The sequence below is a fragment of the Miniopterus natalensis genome, chromosome 4 (genome assembly GCF_054644295.1).
Source record: "Miniopterus natalensis isolate mMinNat1 chromosome 4, mMinNat1.hap1, whole genome shotgun sequence".
Classification (NCBI taxonomy): domain Eukaryota; kingdom Metazoa; phylum Chordata; class Mammalia; order Chiroptera; family Miniopteridae; genus Miniopterus; species Miniopterus natalensis.
Window position 1 is genome coordinate 48,834,794 of NC_142084.1, and position 17,062 is coordinate 48,851,855.

Consider the following 17,062-nt stretch of genomic DNA (forward strand, 5'->3'; position numbering starts at 1 on the left):
AAAATTAAGCATGGACTGAGGATATGGTAAAACTCCTATTCGCATGTGCCACAAGGCAGGGACAGATTCTTTGATATCATCAGTGTTATCTTGAGTTAGACTTTGTCAGCAATTTTTACCCTTTCTTGCTGTTAGTTTTAGCTTAGTCAATATTTAGATTTAGATTTTCTTTTTGAGGTGTAATTGACATATAACATTATGTTTGTTTCAGGTGCACAATGTGATGATTAATATTTGTATATATTGCAAATGATCACCACAATAACTCTAGTTAACTCCTGTTAACATACACAGTTACACCTTTTTTCCTTTTAAGATCTACTTAGCAACTTCCAAATATGCAATAAAGTATTACTGACTTAATAGTCATAATATTTATTTTTAATATATTTTTATTGAGTTGAAATTCACATAACACAAAATTAAACATTTTTAAATGGTATCAGTATATTCAGAATACATGGCATTAGTATACTTAGAATGTTGTGCAACCATAACGTCTATCTAGTTTCAAACTATTCCAAAATGTTTTCATCACCTCCAAGGAGGACTTGGGCTCACTAGGCAATCACTTCTCACCCCCCTTGCCTCAGCCCCTGGAAATCCCCAGAAATGTGTTTTCAGTTTCTATGGATTTACCTTTTAATAATGCATATAAGTGGATTATATTTAATATAAATTGAATGATATAATATACAACATTTCATATCTGGATTCTTTGACATAGCTTAACATTTCCAGATACATCCATATTGTAGTGTATATCTGTACGTCATTCCTTTTTTCACCCAATATTCCATTATATGGATATACCACATTTTTGTCCATGTATTCATTGATGTACACTTGGGTTGATTCCACATTTTGGACATTGAGAAGAGTACAGCTATGAATATGTGTGTACAAGCATTTGTCTGAATACCTGTTTACAATTTTGGAGGAGCATATGTACACCTAGAAATAGAATTGCTGGATCACATAATAATCCCATGTTTAATTTTTAAGAACCTGACAAACTTTTTTCTTCAGTGCTGAACAATTTTACAATCCCCCCAGGAATGTGTAAGAGTTACAGTTTTTCCACATTCTCACCAATATTTAGTATTATTCATTGTTTTGCTGATAGCCACTCTAATGGGTGTCAAGTGGTATTTCACTGTGGTTTGATTTGCATTTCTTAATGACTGATCATGTGGAACATCTTTTTAGTGCCCGTTGGTCATTTGTATTTCTTCATTGGAAAAGTTTCTGTTCAAGTTCTTTGCTTATTTTCTAATTGAGTTGTTTATCTTTTTGTTTTTGCACTGAAAGGGTTCTTTATTTTTATGGATACTAGCCAATATCACATATGTAATTTGCAAATATTTTCTTTCATTTTGTTTGTTGTCTTTTCACTTTTTTAATAGTGATCTTTGATACACAAAACTTTTAATTTTTATAAAGTCCAAATTGCTTTTTTTCCCTTTTGTTCCTTGTTTTAGGGGTCACATCAAGAACACATTACTAAATTGAAGATCATGAAGATGCATACCTAAGTTTTTTCCTAAGCATTTTATAGTTATAGACTTTACATAGAATTTTTAAGCCAATTTTGAGTTGGCCTATATATATGGTATGAGGCGGTGAACCAACTTCTTCTTTTACATGTGGATATCCATTTGTCACAGCTACATTTGTCAAAGAAACTATTCCATACAATTAAATAGCCTTAGTACCTTAGCGGGTATTGTAAAAAGGTGGCAAGCATCTAATTTCTACCCAAGTGGAATACAACCATTTTTCAAGTTCATTATTATAAACATTCTAGTTTTGTGTACTTTTCCTTTGTCCTTATAAGAATTTTATGATTCAAAATACTGAGATTCTTGCCCTGGCCAGCCTAGCTCAGTGGTTAAGGCGTCTGCCCCTGCAGCTAAGGATCATGGGTTATTCGTGGTTAAGGGCACGTGCCTGGGTTGCAGGTTTGATTCCCACCTTGGTCAACGCGTGTGTGAAAGGCAACCAATCCATGTGTCTCTCTCATATGATGCTTCTCTCTTCTCTCTCTCTCCTCCCTTCCTACCTTCCACTCTCTCTAAAAATCAATGGAAAAAATATCCTTGGGTAAGAATTAACAAAAAAAAAAAATGTTTAAAACATTTTAAAACAAAGCAAAACTGAGATTCTTTAAACTAATGTATTCTCTTAGTATTCTGGGAATTAACTAGCATAGTCCCCTTTGTATAAACAAATAAAACCAATGAAATTATAGTATTTGAATAGATATAAAACATAAGTATCAAGCACACTTTGGTTTTTCTATTCCAACTTTTTCATAAAACTTCACATTTCTCTCTATAGTATCATTGTGCCAATTAAAGAATTCACCAGTGAAAGGCTACTAAAATTCGTAATATTACATTTTCAAGCTGAATTAATAAAGTAGTTATACAAATTCAGCTACTTCAGACTTATTTGTTCTCATTTCTTTAGTATGTGTGCTTTGTTCAATCCCCTCTGAAATAAATATGCCCTTTCAGAGATTTGCAATTAAACCACATTCAAGTTTAAATTCTAATAGACTTAAAAATTGAAAATCTTTCAGTATTGTTGAAATGAAAGTTAAGACAATTATCAAATGTACTCTTTTGAGTATAGATATCGTAAAAAAATAATTAGTGACCTGGCCGGTGTGGGTCAGTGGTTAGAGCATTGGCCTGTGAACACTTCCTCCCTGCATTCCACTCTAAAAATCAATGAAAAAAAAATCCTCAGGTGAGGATTTAAAAAAAAATTAGTTAGGCCAGGTTGGATTTCAAAGCAGATTTTCAAAGGAAGAATAATTTAGAGAAATACAAAATAATCTCCGATGAGCATTGTGGAATTATGTCTTGAGAGGAGAAAGCGTTCCTGTTTCCAGTTGTCCCGTGGAATTGTTTCTGCTGCACCCTTGCATCTACTGAAGCCGCAGCAGCAAGCATTCTCTCCCGGAAAACTTGTAGTTTGATCCTACCTCTCTCATTCTCTGTTGGGAGTACAGATCATAACATTTCTCAGTGGTCCTCTAATATTCAATTATTATGTCTTTCTTACTTATACTATGAATTTATTGTTCCATCATCTCTTTGTTTGATTTAGTACAAGTATTCTTTGTATTTATTGTGTTTTTCATTTAATTTGATATCCAAACATATTCTGATGTTTTAAGAAAATTTCAGTATGTTTATATTTCTCTGAAGATGAGTTTTTACATGGATTAGCTTTTTTATTTAAGCACCAAGCATAGTCTGTACATTTATCTAAACAGTAAGTGCATATTCAGGATTAAAATCATAATCAGCAATTATCATGAGAGCTACCTGAGCTTTTTAATTAGAGTTCCTACATATTGTTTTATTTCTATTAATACATATACATGTATTTCTTATTATAAAAGTAGAACTATGGACTATGCTCATTGAACAACGATTGCAAACTTAAAACCAAACAAAACGAGCTTAATCCAGTCTCCAAACTTGGCTAAAGTTAATATTTAGGCAAATTTACCTTCAGTCATGCATGGGTTTTGCCTATTTTATTTTTAATGGTTTAATTGTACCATTTTTACAATATTGTTCTCTTTTTCATATAACTGTATTGAATAAACTTTAATCTAAATTAGCGCTGTATTTTATTATATTGTGTATTCTATTGCATCAAGCAGCTATATCATCATTTACATAAATATTCACTTAGGTATGGGCTTTTGAGCTGCTTACAAATTTTCACTAATGAATAATGTTATAAATATGTTTGTGCATAAAGCTTTCTCTATTTATTGCTTTTCTCTCAGGACAGTCAACTAGGAAGCAAATTATTACTAAAAAGAGCAGAGAGACATGTAAATAATCCTTGATGCCAATCACTAATTATTTTCTACAGGCAACTTCCACATAGTAATATAGTAATATGGGAAGCGCCAACCTCATTGAACACTCTTTAACATTATGCTTTCCTAATTTGTGAAATGAAAATGGCATTTTACTCATCTACTTTTATTAGGTTGAAAAAAATAAGATTGTGTACTGTATATATTTTGATGCATATATGCAATATTCAAACCATGCAAAAATGCATATTTATTAATTAGTAAAAATTTTCTTTTATAAACATCCATAGCACTTATCTCTTCAGAAGAATAGACAATTGAATAATCCTCCAGCGCATTAATTGAAGCAATTACATATATGTGCATTGAAATTTATACAGTAGATACTTTTTATTCATTGATTTATTTACTTTTTGAACTATATACATACTTTTTAATCTGGTATGTACTTGTTTAAAAATGAACAGTTTTGGAGATACCTCTGTGTCATTACTAACTGTCATTTTTATAACTGCAGTATGTAATTTCATTTGGTAGATGGTTCATAGTTGATTTAAACATTCCTCTGTTGTTCGATATTTATATTACAGTAAAACCTCTATATAAAGGACTAATTTGAGTGAGACAGTGTCCATTAAAGCTGATTTCCATTATATAATAAAGTAGATTTCCTGAATGCATATGTTAAAAAATTGACAAATTAGTTTACCTTTTTTTACTTATGTAGAAACATTTGTGTAATTAAAATTAAGTATGTATGAAAAACTTAATTTCACAGAAAAGTTTTCTATGTGTATTATTGTAATTTTAAATTCATGCTGACTAGGTCTAGTAAATGCCTGCACCCACCAGCCAGTAAGAGCGCTTATGGGCACTTCAGCCTGCAGGTGTTAAACTGCTGCAGAGAGTCACGCCACGGGACCACAGAACGAATTACGGCATGTGATGTGGCGTGATCACGTGCTAATCATTCCCCAAACATTGTTTACCAGTGGTGACTCTTGGATTTAAATATGAAGTCTATAGCTATAGATATGTAATATTTATTTATGTCGGCAAAAGAACTACAGTGTTTTTTCCAACATATGGCCTATTTGCTAAAATTTGTTAAAAATAACAGTGAGTTAATAAAAAAAAATAACCTATTAATTTAATTATAAGCAGATCTTATTTAAAAGCATTTAAAAATTAACAGGGTGTTAATTTTCACATGACATACAGACAGGAAATTTTGTTTGTTAAATCTGAAGTCCTTTAAATCAAGGTCTGCAAAATCAAGGGTTTACTGTATTTTTAAATTTCCTTACTGCAACCAATGCTGAATGAATATCCTTGTGCATGCTACTTTGTAGTTATTTTATGAGCATTGATTAAGGGAAGATACTGCAAGGCATTCATTGCTTCATTAAATCAGTCATATTTTAATTTCAGAGATAATAACAAATTATTGCCCAAAAAGCCTAAAACAATTATGCTTCCACCAGTAGTGTGTGAGAGAATGTATTTAATCACATCCTTACCAGTATTTAATCTAAATACATTTTATTATGGTTACCAATAGATTGTTAAAAAATAAACTCATTTTTTAGTTTTAATTTATTTTCACCTAATCGTTTGTGAAGTTTTGAATCTTTTGATGTTTATAAGCCATTAATGCTACCCCCCCCCATGTAAGCAATAGCCATTTGTTTGCTTGCTAATTCTTATTTTCAGTTCTTTGCTGCTTTTGATTTTAGTAATTTATTTTATAGTCAAACTATTGATCTTTTTCTATTGCATTTCTGCTCATTTTGTAGATTGCTTTAATCACTGTTTATTTTTAAAGTGTAGTCGCCTTTATCAAGCTTCACCTTTTGACTTACACAATGTGGGTGTTTGCTTAAAAGATCTCACCTCCCCCAATATTTAAATATTGATTTTGTTACAATATTATTATAATATTGTTATTTAATACTGACTTTTTAATATTATTGTAATTTGAACAATTTCATCTATCTAGATATTATTTTTTGAAACAAATGAGATATACATATATTTTTCTTATTAGCTGATTACCTCAATATAATATATTATGAGCCTATCCTTCTCTACCGATGTGATACACTACCTTTTTGGTTTTAATTTTACATTTTTAATTCTCATGTATAAGATGAGTTGGCTAATGGAATCTTTATTCTACTCCACCAATACTATAGTATCTCCCAGTATCAATGCCTTTGGGATGTCCCCTCCCACATTGACTCTAGGCTTGGCTATTTGATTTCTTTATGTCAATGAGACATAAGCAAACATGAGGCAGGCAGAGACTTGACTATCTAGAGCTTTTGCACTTAGAACGCTGCAGTCACCTTGTAAAACGTTTTGTATGGCATCCTTAGAAATTTTTCCAAATCTTTATGTTCTGCATCTTTTTTGCTTAACAGTTTCTTTTTCATTTCTGTCTTTTGGCATTATATTATAAGCAGCCGGGAGAAACCAAACCACTCCTTCAACTCTGCTGACAAATCTCAGCTGAATATCCAACTTCTATTTTCCATAAAACACTGGAACACTAATACAATTCAACCAAGTTCTTTGCCACTTTATAGCAAGGAATTGCCTTTCCTGTAGTTTACAACCATCTGAGACCTCATCAGGGTGGACTTTACCATCCATATTTCTACATTCTGTTTATGATGCTTTATGTATTCTCTAAGAAGGTGGAGGCTTTCTCTCCAGCTCTCCTCTTTTATTTCTGAGCCCTCACCAGGATTCCCTTTAGTGGCCCCTGCTTGGCAATATTGGCTTTTTCTAGCACACTCTTCAAAACTCTTTCAGCCTCTATCTCTTACCCAGCTCCAAAGCGCTTCCACACTTTGAGATATTTGTTAGAGGGGACCCCACTTCAAGTGCCAGCATCTGTCTTAGTTCAGCCTGCTTTAAGAAAATGCCATAGACTGTATAGCTTAAACAACAGAAATTTATTTAAGTGGAGGCCAGAAGTCAGAGAGGAGAGTGCCAGCATGTCCAGGTACCGTGAGGACCCTCATCCTGGCTTGCAGGCTGCCATCTTCTTGCTGTTTCCTTACATGGCAAAAGAAAGAGATCATCTCTCTCAATTCTCTTCTTATAAGGCACTAATCTCATCCCCAAAAGCTCTACTCTCGTGACTTAATTCCCTCCCAAAGAGCCCACCTCCAAATGCCATCACATTGGGCATTAGAGTTTCAATATATAAACTGGGCAGGAGGGAGGGGGGCATAAACATTCAGTACATAGCAGTTATTAAAAATATTTGATCAGTAACTAAAAGGAAAGAGACATTTTCTAAAACTTTACCAGAAGTAAGAAAATACTATTCGAAGAAATATTTATCTCAGCTAAAGTAATCAAGAAACTTTTTCTTCCGACATGTAGTTACACGATTTTTCTTTATCAAGTGTCAAATGATCCCAATTGGAAACTAAATGTATATTTTACAACCCTCATTCCATGTATCTTTGTATATTCACTAAGCTTGAGATTTTTCAGACTCTTTGGCCAGGGAAATCTTTGCTTGGCATTTTGAATTTTATCCCCAGATATACATCCCACCCTTCTCCACGATGCTTGCTGTCCCAGGAGGCTGAGTAATATGGCTTCTGGTTGGTCTCACCAATGTGACTGGAGATTTGCATGAAGAAGGAAAATGGGACTGGAGTATATAATTCCCACCCCCAGCTACTTGTCTGCTGATTTGTAGGCGACCAGCTGTTTCTTGAGATCCAAGGTCACAGCCCCTCACAAGAGAAACCTCCCCACATAACTCCTTTCTTCCTTGCGCCAGGAGGCCCACAGGTTCAATTCCCGGTCAGGGCACATGGCCCAGTTTCAGGTTGGATCCCAGCAGGGCGTGTGCAGGAGGCAGCAGATCAGTGGTGATGATTATCTCTCATCAGTGTTTCTAGCTCTCTTTCGCTCTCCCTTCCTCTCTCTAAAAATCAATAAAAACATATTTTGGGGGAAGAAAAAGAATAGGGATCATTGATTTCCTTTCTATTTCTTTCATAAGTTCTTAGAAGTACACTGAACATAGTAGGTTGTGAATAATTACTGAATTTGCCCACATAGAATCCAATTCATGCCAAACAGGATCCTTATAGAACTTTTTTCTTCACCCTTTATTTCTGTTTTGCAGGTATACAATGGACACTTTGGTAATATTTTTGATAAATTAATAGATTTTAATTTGTTCTTGCCTTTGTTTTACTTTTCTATAGCTACCTCTGTATCCACCTCACAAATAATTTCTCACACCTCTAATAGCTAACTCCATTTCTGCTACATCACCTCTGATTCATTTATCAACTCCTGTATAAAACACATCCCAATAAAAAAACTCGGTGATATCAGGGAGGCTCTTATTTTCAGATTTTCATGAATCTGGAAACCAGATTAAGAAGAGCAACCAATCTTTTAAAATGGCATCTTATGGAATTGTTGTCAGTTTTTTCCCTAAGCTCTTAAACTCTTCAAAAAGAGGTAGAGGACTTTGAAATATGATTTGTTGTATACAGGTGCTCCTCAACTTACAACGGGGTTACGTCCTGATAAACCCATGGAATGTTCAAAACATCGTAAATCACAACTGCAGGCGCTGTAGAATGGCCATTGTTTACCCTCGTAACTGGTGGCTGGCGCGAGCTGTGGTTCGCTGCTGCTGCCCAGTGTCATGAGAGAGCATCGTACCGAATATTGCCAGCCCAGGAAATGATCAAAATTCAAAATAAACTACAGTTTCTACCGAATACACATGGCTTTGTACCATCATAAAGTGGAAAAATCTTAAGTCGAACCATTGTAAATCAGGGTATGTGTGTATGGTGTATACAGACTTCTTAATAAATCTGCTTTTTTTCTGTATGTCTGGTTACTCACTAGAAGTGACAGAACTTTGGACACTATATGAATTCTGTCAAGCATTTAGACATCCAGAATACACTGTAATTAAATTATGCTTTTATGTTTTAGTTTTCACTAGAAGAAAGTCCCATATCAGAAAAATAGGATACCAAAAAGGAAGAAAGTAGGGAACTTAGTGTTCACAAACACATTCTACTTCCTTAAAAAAAAAAAATCTAAAAGGGAAAGTAGGAAAAAGTAATGTAGCTAAAATCTTTAATATAGAATTTCTACCATATACTTATAAAAGTCAGGTAAAAGGGTGTCCTGTGATTCACTGTAGCTTCTTCAACTTATGTTTGAAAACAGAAAATGTCAAAGTGCTATCATTTCTCAAACACATCTAAGCATTGAGACTATTCAGAAACTGTCCTTGCTCTAGTTTTAAATCTTTACTAAATGTGTCAGTTCTATTCTCTGTGCTTCCCCACTCCCGTGTATGAATGTGACCACTCTTTACGAACAGGTATGTTTTACTGAGCTATTTATGTGAAGTTCAGATAAAAACTAAATCTTTTGGTACTTGAGTAGGAGCAGCATTCAATCGTACAAAGGTCAGTCCAGGGTAATAGAAAACAACTAAATATAAAGGAATTCATAAACTAGTGAACGATGGCTCTTGTCAGATTTATGGTTTGTGTCTATGAAAACTCTGTCAGCTATAATACAGTGGTAGGTGCCATACCAAGAGCCCATTGTATGTGCAGGTTTATAGATTAATGATGTGAAGGGGGTAGTTTATAATTTTAGTTTCTTATCTGTTGAACATTTCTTACCTAGCAATTGAAAAAACAAAATATTAATAATCCTGACCACTGTTATTTATGAAAAACACTAACTACTTGACCATAGCTTTTGAATATAGGTTTTTACAAGTAAAATCTCAGTACAAGTAATTCCATGGGCTGTTCAAATTCTTTTTTTCTGGAGACTTATTTTGAAGAATATGGTTTCTATAAGTGAGACATAAGAAAAGCTTGGGGAAATGTTTTTGTTTTAGATGTTGTTTGCAGCAATGTTGTTTGTAAAGCAGGTTAGAGTGTCTGGCTAATCCAAAGCTCAAATACACCCAATCTCCACTCTCTACTTCCCATTTGCATCCATTGATTTACATGGGAATACTTGTTTTAAAATCTGGGACAGTGCAAATGATATTATTTGAGATGAGACAATGTAGGAATGGATCAGGAGCATATGGCAGCTTTCCCAGCTTCTAGTATGGGGATTGATAAATAAAATATTAAAAGGCAGTAGAAAAGAAAACTCTTCAGGTAGAAATCTATGGGGACTGTGGGCACAGGCCATATTACATTAAGACTCAGGGGATAAAAGAATTGTTATTCTGCAAATCTCACAGTGTTCTTTCACTCCAACTTTTGGGATATCATAAAGGTCATTAATTGCAATTATGAGATTCCTTCATTAGCATCTCAGGTGATAGATTAGAAAGCAGAATGGGAGTGGAAAAATCTGGCAGATGCTGTGCAGTAACAGTGACTGGAGAACTGCTTTGTGAGACTGTGACCAGACCCACTTAGGGACTGCCTGAGTGAGAGACTTGGGGAAATCATTTAGTACTCAAATGCAAGAAATGTAGCCTGGACTTATGGGATGTGGAGGTCTTTGAGCAGTTACTCTTTATGAAGCTTCATAGTATTTCACCATGCTTCTCTTTACTTCTCTCTACCAATAACTTCCTTTGCAAGGCTCTTGAATTACCATGACATAAACTGTGACTGCAAATGTCCAAGTCCTTAGATATACAGGTCCTAAAGTCAGCCATAAAATTTCTTGTTACATTTAGCAAAAATTCTTGAGTAAGACAGGTATCTATTCCATCATCTGTGCAGAGCTCAAGTTCACCCAGTACACCGTAGCCTACTGCTCCATTACCTCAGTGCGAACTAAAGCAGCACCTCTAAAGAAGACAGAGTGAGCTAGACTGCCTCCTAGCCTAAAAGTGTGAGATTTGATGACTGGGTAAGATGTGGACAGGGATCCTGTTGGCACAAGTGAGAGCAAAATATAAAAAAAGTAAATTCTATTCTCAATGTGATCTCTGCTGCATTCAGGAATGGGAAAATGTAGCCACATTTGAGTAACACTATATGTTTATTTTTAACATTGCAGGAATACTAGCTAGAAAGAAAAAAAAATAAATAATAATTTGTTGTTGTTTTCCCCATCCATGGATTATAATATTCTGTTTTGCCACAGGGAATATTTTATTTGATTTTTAATGGGAAAAATAACACTGCTGTGGGTGGCAGGAACGGCACCAGGTGTTAGACTGGTGGGGTCAGACCAGACCTGGATTCAGCAGTCTTAGTACTTGAGTTCTGGCTCCAAAAGAATTCAGATCCAAGACTCAAAATAGAAGAGAACTTTTATTTATAAAATCACAGAGGTAGGAGGAGTAATTTGTAGAAGAAATGGGCTGAGGAGACAAGTTATAGGGGCAAAGGAAGGGCCCTAGGAGCTTGGGAGTGAGGAAGGTAATGGAAAAGAGCCTGGGAGGAGGGGGAGGGAAAGGCATGGGTGTGCTCTCCGGAGGGAATGGGAAAGGCTCTGGGTCCTACATTCTAAGGGTTTTAAGGGTGGAGATTTTAGGGGAGTTCCCAGGGGAAGATCTCAATAAAATATTCAGCAGCTTTCCAGGTGTGTCCTTTCACTGATTGATTGGTGGACGCCAGGGCAAGGAGTCATTTTCCAGTGTAGCTGGTCCTGAGGTCAGCCAAGAGGTCACTTGTCTGGTTTTGCTGCTTTTCTGGGCCTGGAGCTGAAATACAAATGAGGCCCAGATGTTATCTCTATGAGGAAAGGTCAGGGGGTCCAAACCGAATGACCAGAGATATGCTAAGGGAAGAAAGGTCACCCTGGGGGCGAGGCCCCACCCTACAATTGTCTGTTGCCCGGCACTCAGGGGCTTTTCACCCTGGCGACCTTCTGCACCTGGCCCATCGTCCTTGCTCTGCTCATGACTATCTACCACAGTACTACTTAAGGTGTAAAGCAGTGACAAGTTTTATTTATTGAGAATCTACTATTTGGCTGATAATAAACACATTTACTCTCATCCTCAAAGCAAGCTAGTACTTTTTTCCTCTTCCTGCTGATGAGAAAATGGAAACTCACAGAAGTCAAGGAAGTTTTGTAAGGTCACATATCTATTATATAAAAAAACTGAATCATGAAACTAAATCAGCTGGATTAAAAACCCATACTTCATCAAAAACAAGTTCTCTGTGTATGAATTATTTTAAGACCTCACCTTAAAGCATGAAAAGAGTAATTAGATTTGACTCTTTAATGGGAATTTTTTAAAACTTTAAAATAATAAACTATTTTGATTAAGCATTCAGAATAAGAAAATAATTTGAGGGAAAAGGTGCTCTAAACTCTCCTCACCAAATCTAGCAACAAATCCACACAATGCCACGCTGAGCAACAGTGCATTTTTTTTCTAGTAAAATAAGTGATTTCAAGAGTAACTTTTAACTCACATCTCTCCCAGTCTGCAACTTCTTATACATATTCTGATAAATATTAGACAAACTCTGTTAAACTTAGTACTATGTGAAATTTTATTATACTAAGCAGGCATGAAAGTTGAGAGCCTTGTAAATATTAATCACAGACTAATGAACAGTGGGAGATTTCTGAATATCAATCTGCACTAGAGGGAAATTTTGAATTAGAGACACCACTTCCTACCCAATAAATCAGTAGTGAAAAATTGAAGGCATTCTCATGCATCTGTTAATGTAGCTAGATCTCCAGTTCTAAAGGAGCATGCAGTGAAGGTATCCAAATAGATGGACTTTTATCACCCCACTGGGAGATTTGCATTTTTACTGGACCATTTTTTAAATTTAAATTACCTCCAAAATAAGCTGCATTGTGTCACCACTTGCGTGCAGTCTAGTTTCAGAGTTAAAGTAGTTCAAGAGTAGTTAGAGCTTGTCTCTTTGTTCTTTCTCATTAGCATTCAAAAACCATTGCCCAAGGGGACTAGAGGACTCAAGGTTAAGAGGAGAATCTAAATGCCAAAACTTGATTGGCTTATTGCTTTTATTAAATGTGCATATTACTGCTTTTGCCTCTGACCACATTTATAATGTACAACAGAAAAAAAGACAGTATCTTCCTTCATAATTTCATAAATGATAGACACAATCATATACCGACACACATACATATTCTTAATGACTGTCCATTAAGGGAAAAGCATCCATTTTCAATAGAGTTAATTATTTATTAATACAAGTATGAGAGTAGGTAGTGACATTTAGGATTTTGTGATATTTTTGATGCTGACACACAAAAATAATGGGACTTATATTTTAGTTTCAGGGTTTTGTTTAATTCTTTAATATTTAGGTAGTATTTAAAACCTTCAGTGTGCATTAACACTTTAATGGGAACATTTAGAAGTGATTGTTAATAGCCCAGTCGGGTGACCCAGTGGCTGAGCATTGACCCATGAACCAGGAGCTCACGGTTCGATTCTGGGTCAGGGCACATGCCTGGGTTGTGTGCAGGCTCAATGCCCAGCAGGGGGCATGCAGGAGACAGTCTATCAATATTCTCACCATTGATGTTTCTATCTCTCTCTCCCTTCTTGTCTCTGAAATCAATAAAAACAACCCTTTTTTAAAAAAAGTGATTGTTAATGTTTCTTCATACCATTGTAATCAGGACAAAGTTTTATCCTAAATAGGTATGGTATGAGCTGTGCTTACTGAGAAAACACACATGCTTATTAAGAACACAGGAAAAGAGGGAGGTTCCAGAATATAAGCCAGAAATAGTAATGGCATTTTAAAATACATTAGAAATATTATTTTCAAAATGATTATTTTATTCTCCTGCAAGTAAATGTGGAAAAAAGTAAGTTACTAAAAATTAAGTAATAGTACAGCATAATGCTATGATTAAGCATTAGTCACTAACAGTTTTTCAATTTTTTTCACTCAAAATTTCTAGATTCATTGTAAGCAGTGGAGTTATGTTGATTTTCAATATATTTCCAGTGCTTTGTTTTTAGCAGTTGCTCAGTACCTATATAAGACATTTTTATAAAGGAGTAAGCTATTGTAGTTTATCTTATTTTATAGAATTTGTACTCTCCAATGACATAAAATAGTCTCTTCATAAATGTTCACATAGCTAAAATTATAATATGGCTTCCCAACTATATGCAATGTAATAACATAGAAGCAGTTTTAATTTTATTTATATTTTAGTAAAATATGTGTGCTTATGCAATTACAGGACTATTTGAGAAAATTTATTTTTTCTATGATATTAAAGATAAAAATTTATTTATATTTTGATTTTGACATGTGCTTATACTTAAAACTTTAAGGAGCTATTACCCTGAATGCACCATATTTCAGTATTGCATGTGCAAATAGTCATTTTTTTATATGAAAAAACTTTGTGTAGGAATTAGCATAATGAAAATGAACTACACAGATGACATAATTGGCTATTTTTAGAGTTTGTTTTTGTTCTTTTTGCTTTGTCTTAATATAATAGTCATTTCACTTAAGAAAAATGTAACAATATTTTTGTGATCTTTATTTTTATTGAGATTTTGAAAATATTAAAAGGTGCTTTAATCAATATTACTAACAAAAATAAAAGTCATTCACATTTCTATTGGCCAATGTGAAATTTGGATATAATTTTGTATAGTAGCTCCTACCTTATTTTATCTTATTTAACCTACTTATTTTTCTTAGGAAGGCACCAATTTTATGGGTCAGGGATTACCTTTGTCTCAGGGTGTTTTGATCACATTTGTAACTAGTATTCATGAGAAGTGCTTTTAAAAGCATTAAAGTAATTAAAAATGTCATTAAAACAATTTAAATTATTCATTTTTAAATTGAATTTAACAGAAAAATGCCAAAAATCTCCAAAGTGTTCAATAAAAGATAACCAATACAATGCAGGTATATCACTTAAAACAATGACAATATAAGCATGGCAAGGGTGAAAAATGTAACTAGTGTTTGAGATGTATAATAAAAATAAATGTTAAGATCATGGAGGTAATCAAGGTGATTCTAAAATGTAAAATATAGAAGTCTAATAGTTCTGTATCAAAAAATAATAAATCCACATCTATTAAGGTAGTCCTTTGAGGCAAATTAAAATGAGAAAGATGGATAATTATTTAAACAGTTATGGGTCAGATTTATTAGGGGATCATAATATAAGAGGTAAATGAAGGGAGTGAAGTTGATATATATTCAAGCCGTTGATTGTTGCTGGCTTTCATAGCAGTGAACCAAGCTTGTTCAATATCAAAGGTTTAGAGACATACAAAATAAAGTTTACCTTTTTACCCTCTTTGGTAAAGATAAAATTTGTTGTTCCAATTAACTAGATATACTCCTTTTAATTATTTTGCTGTCCACGGCATGAATTATCACTGTTCGGCTGTAATGAAAGAAGGACCTAGAGTCGGGAGGACAGCCGCACAATTTAAAGTTGAACTCCAGGAGGACTGGGAAATAAATTGCTGCGCAGCCTGGCGTGAACACCCGGCCTTTTGATGGCCCTTTCTTGTTCCTTTCATGGTAACCACTCTACATTTTCCTGTCTAACTTCAGTTTTATCTTTTCAGGTTTGGATTTATTCTTCATAAAGATGAAGCTATGCTACAAAAAATTGACCTTGAGACCATGTCATACGTCAAGACAATTAACTTGCAGGACTATAAGTGCACCCCTCAGTCGCTGGCCTACACGCACCTGGGAGGGTACTATTTCATAGGCTGCAGGCCCGACGGCGCTGGGGCAGTGCCCCCGCAGCTCATAGTGGACGGCGTCACCGACTCGGTCATCGGCTCCAACAGGGATGTGACGGGCACTCCGTATGTGTCTCCGGACGGGCACTATCTGGTCAGCATTAATGACGTGAAAGGCCTCGTGAGGGTCCAGTACATCACCGTCAGAGGGGAGATCCGGGAGGCGTTCGATATCCACACGAATCTGCACATCTCCGACCTGGCCTTTCAGCCGTCCTTCACCGCAGCCCACCAGTACAACATCTACGGGAGCTCCAGCGCGCAGACGGACGTGCTCTTTGCCGAGCTCTCCTCTGGGAAGGTCAAGATGATAAAGAGCCTGAAGGAGCCGCTCACGGCCCAAGAGTGGCCTTGGAACCGGAAGAACAGGCACATCCAGGACAGTGGCTTGTTTGGGCAATATCTGATGACACCTTCCAAGGACTCTCTCTTTATCCTGGATGGACGGCTCAATAAGTTAAACTGTGAGATCACTGAAGTTGGAAAAGGAAATACAGTTATTTGGGTTGGAGATGCCTAGGAGCCCTATTAGATAATTATTGAATGAAGAGTTTTCCAGTACATTGCACTTAATTCATTGTTGAAATTTACAGCTAATTTTTCAAGTTTATATGCTAGCCATACATAAGTTAACTTGGTTGGCCCAAATAAAATGGATTTTTTTTTTTTTTTTTTTACAAAGAAATACACAATTAGTAATATTGGTTGATTAGAAATTTTTAACACAATATTTAATAAGAAACTATGTTAATGACAAGAATCAAAGCTATAATTATGTTTTATGCCAACAAAATAAGAATTTACAGACTCAAAGATAACTGCAGGGAATTTCAGATGACTTTCAGCACCATTTTATTGAAAGGGTGGTTTATCTATTCTTTTTTCTGTCCTTTTTTGGTATGTTTAAACCAGAAATAAAACATATTGTGGAAACTTAAAATTCTCTATTCAAAATATTCTGTCCCATTCACTGTTTATAATCTTTTGTGCCTTGAGGGAACGTCACAAGAGGAAAAGGAAGGCTAACCGCTGCATACTGAACACCCTCATAACTATAAATCTCTTGTCATTAAAAGAGAAATGTTTAACATCTCTTGCACTATATCCTGCCTTCAGTTATTTGTTTAATGGAATATCATTTGGAGGCATAAGTTGGCCTTAGGTTGTATACAGGTGACAAAACTCTGTTTGACACTTACTGTATAATCTGCAGCATGCTTTGGAAAATGGGGAGGAAGCGAGGAAAAAGTAATTATGGTAAAAACGTTTGCAATGGATTCTCTACTCATTTTACTTTCAATCACTAGAGTGCATTATGTTTATAATGCAGGTTTTTCTGAGATGTCAGTTGCTTACAAATGTTTATTAATAGAATAGATTTTTTTTTTCATGTAGTCTGATGTTGTATCAGAAGGAACTCTCATTTCTTAAAAAAAGAAACATTATTTTTGTCTGCTTAGAGTAAACCACGTGTA

The 17,062-nt window shown here is 34.9% G+C and overlaps 1 protein-coding gene across 1 annotated transcript in view; it reads left to right on the forward strand.

The window, feature by feature from the left end:
• Positions 1-16,251, forward strand: part of FSTL5 (follistatin like 5) — a 491,494-nt gene extending 475,243 nt beyond the window's left edge. Inside the window, exon 15 of the mRNA XM_016200335.2 lies at positions 15,405-16,251. Coding sequence (XP_016055821.2) covers positions 15,405-16,107 — 703 coding nt within the window. The 3' untranslated portion in view covers positions 16,108-16,251. The remainder of the gene's footprint in view (positions 1-15,404) is intronic.
• Positions 16,252-17,062: the final 811 nt, after the last annotated feature.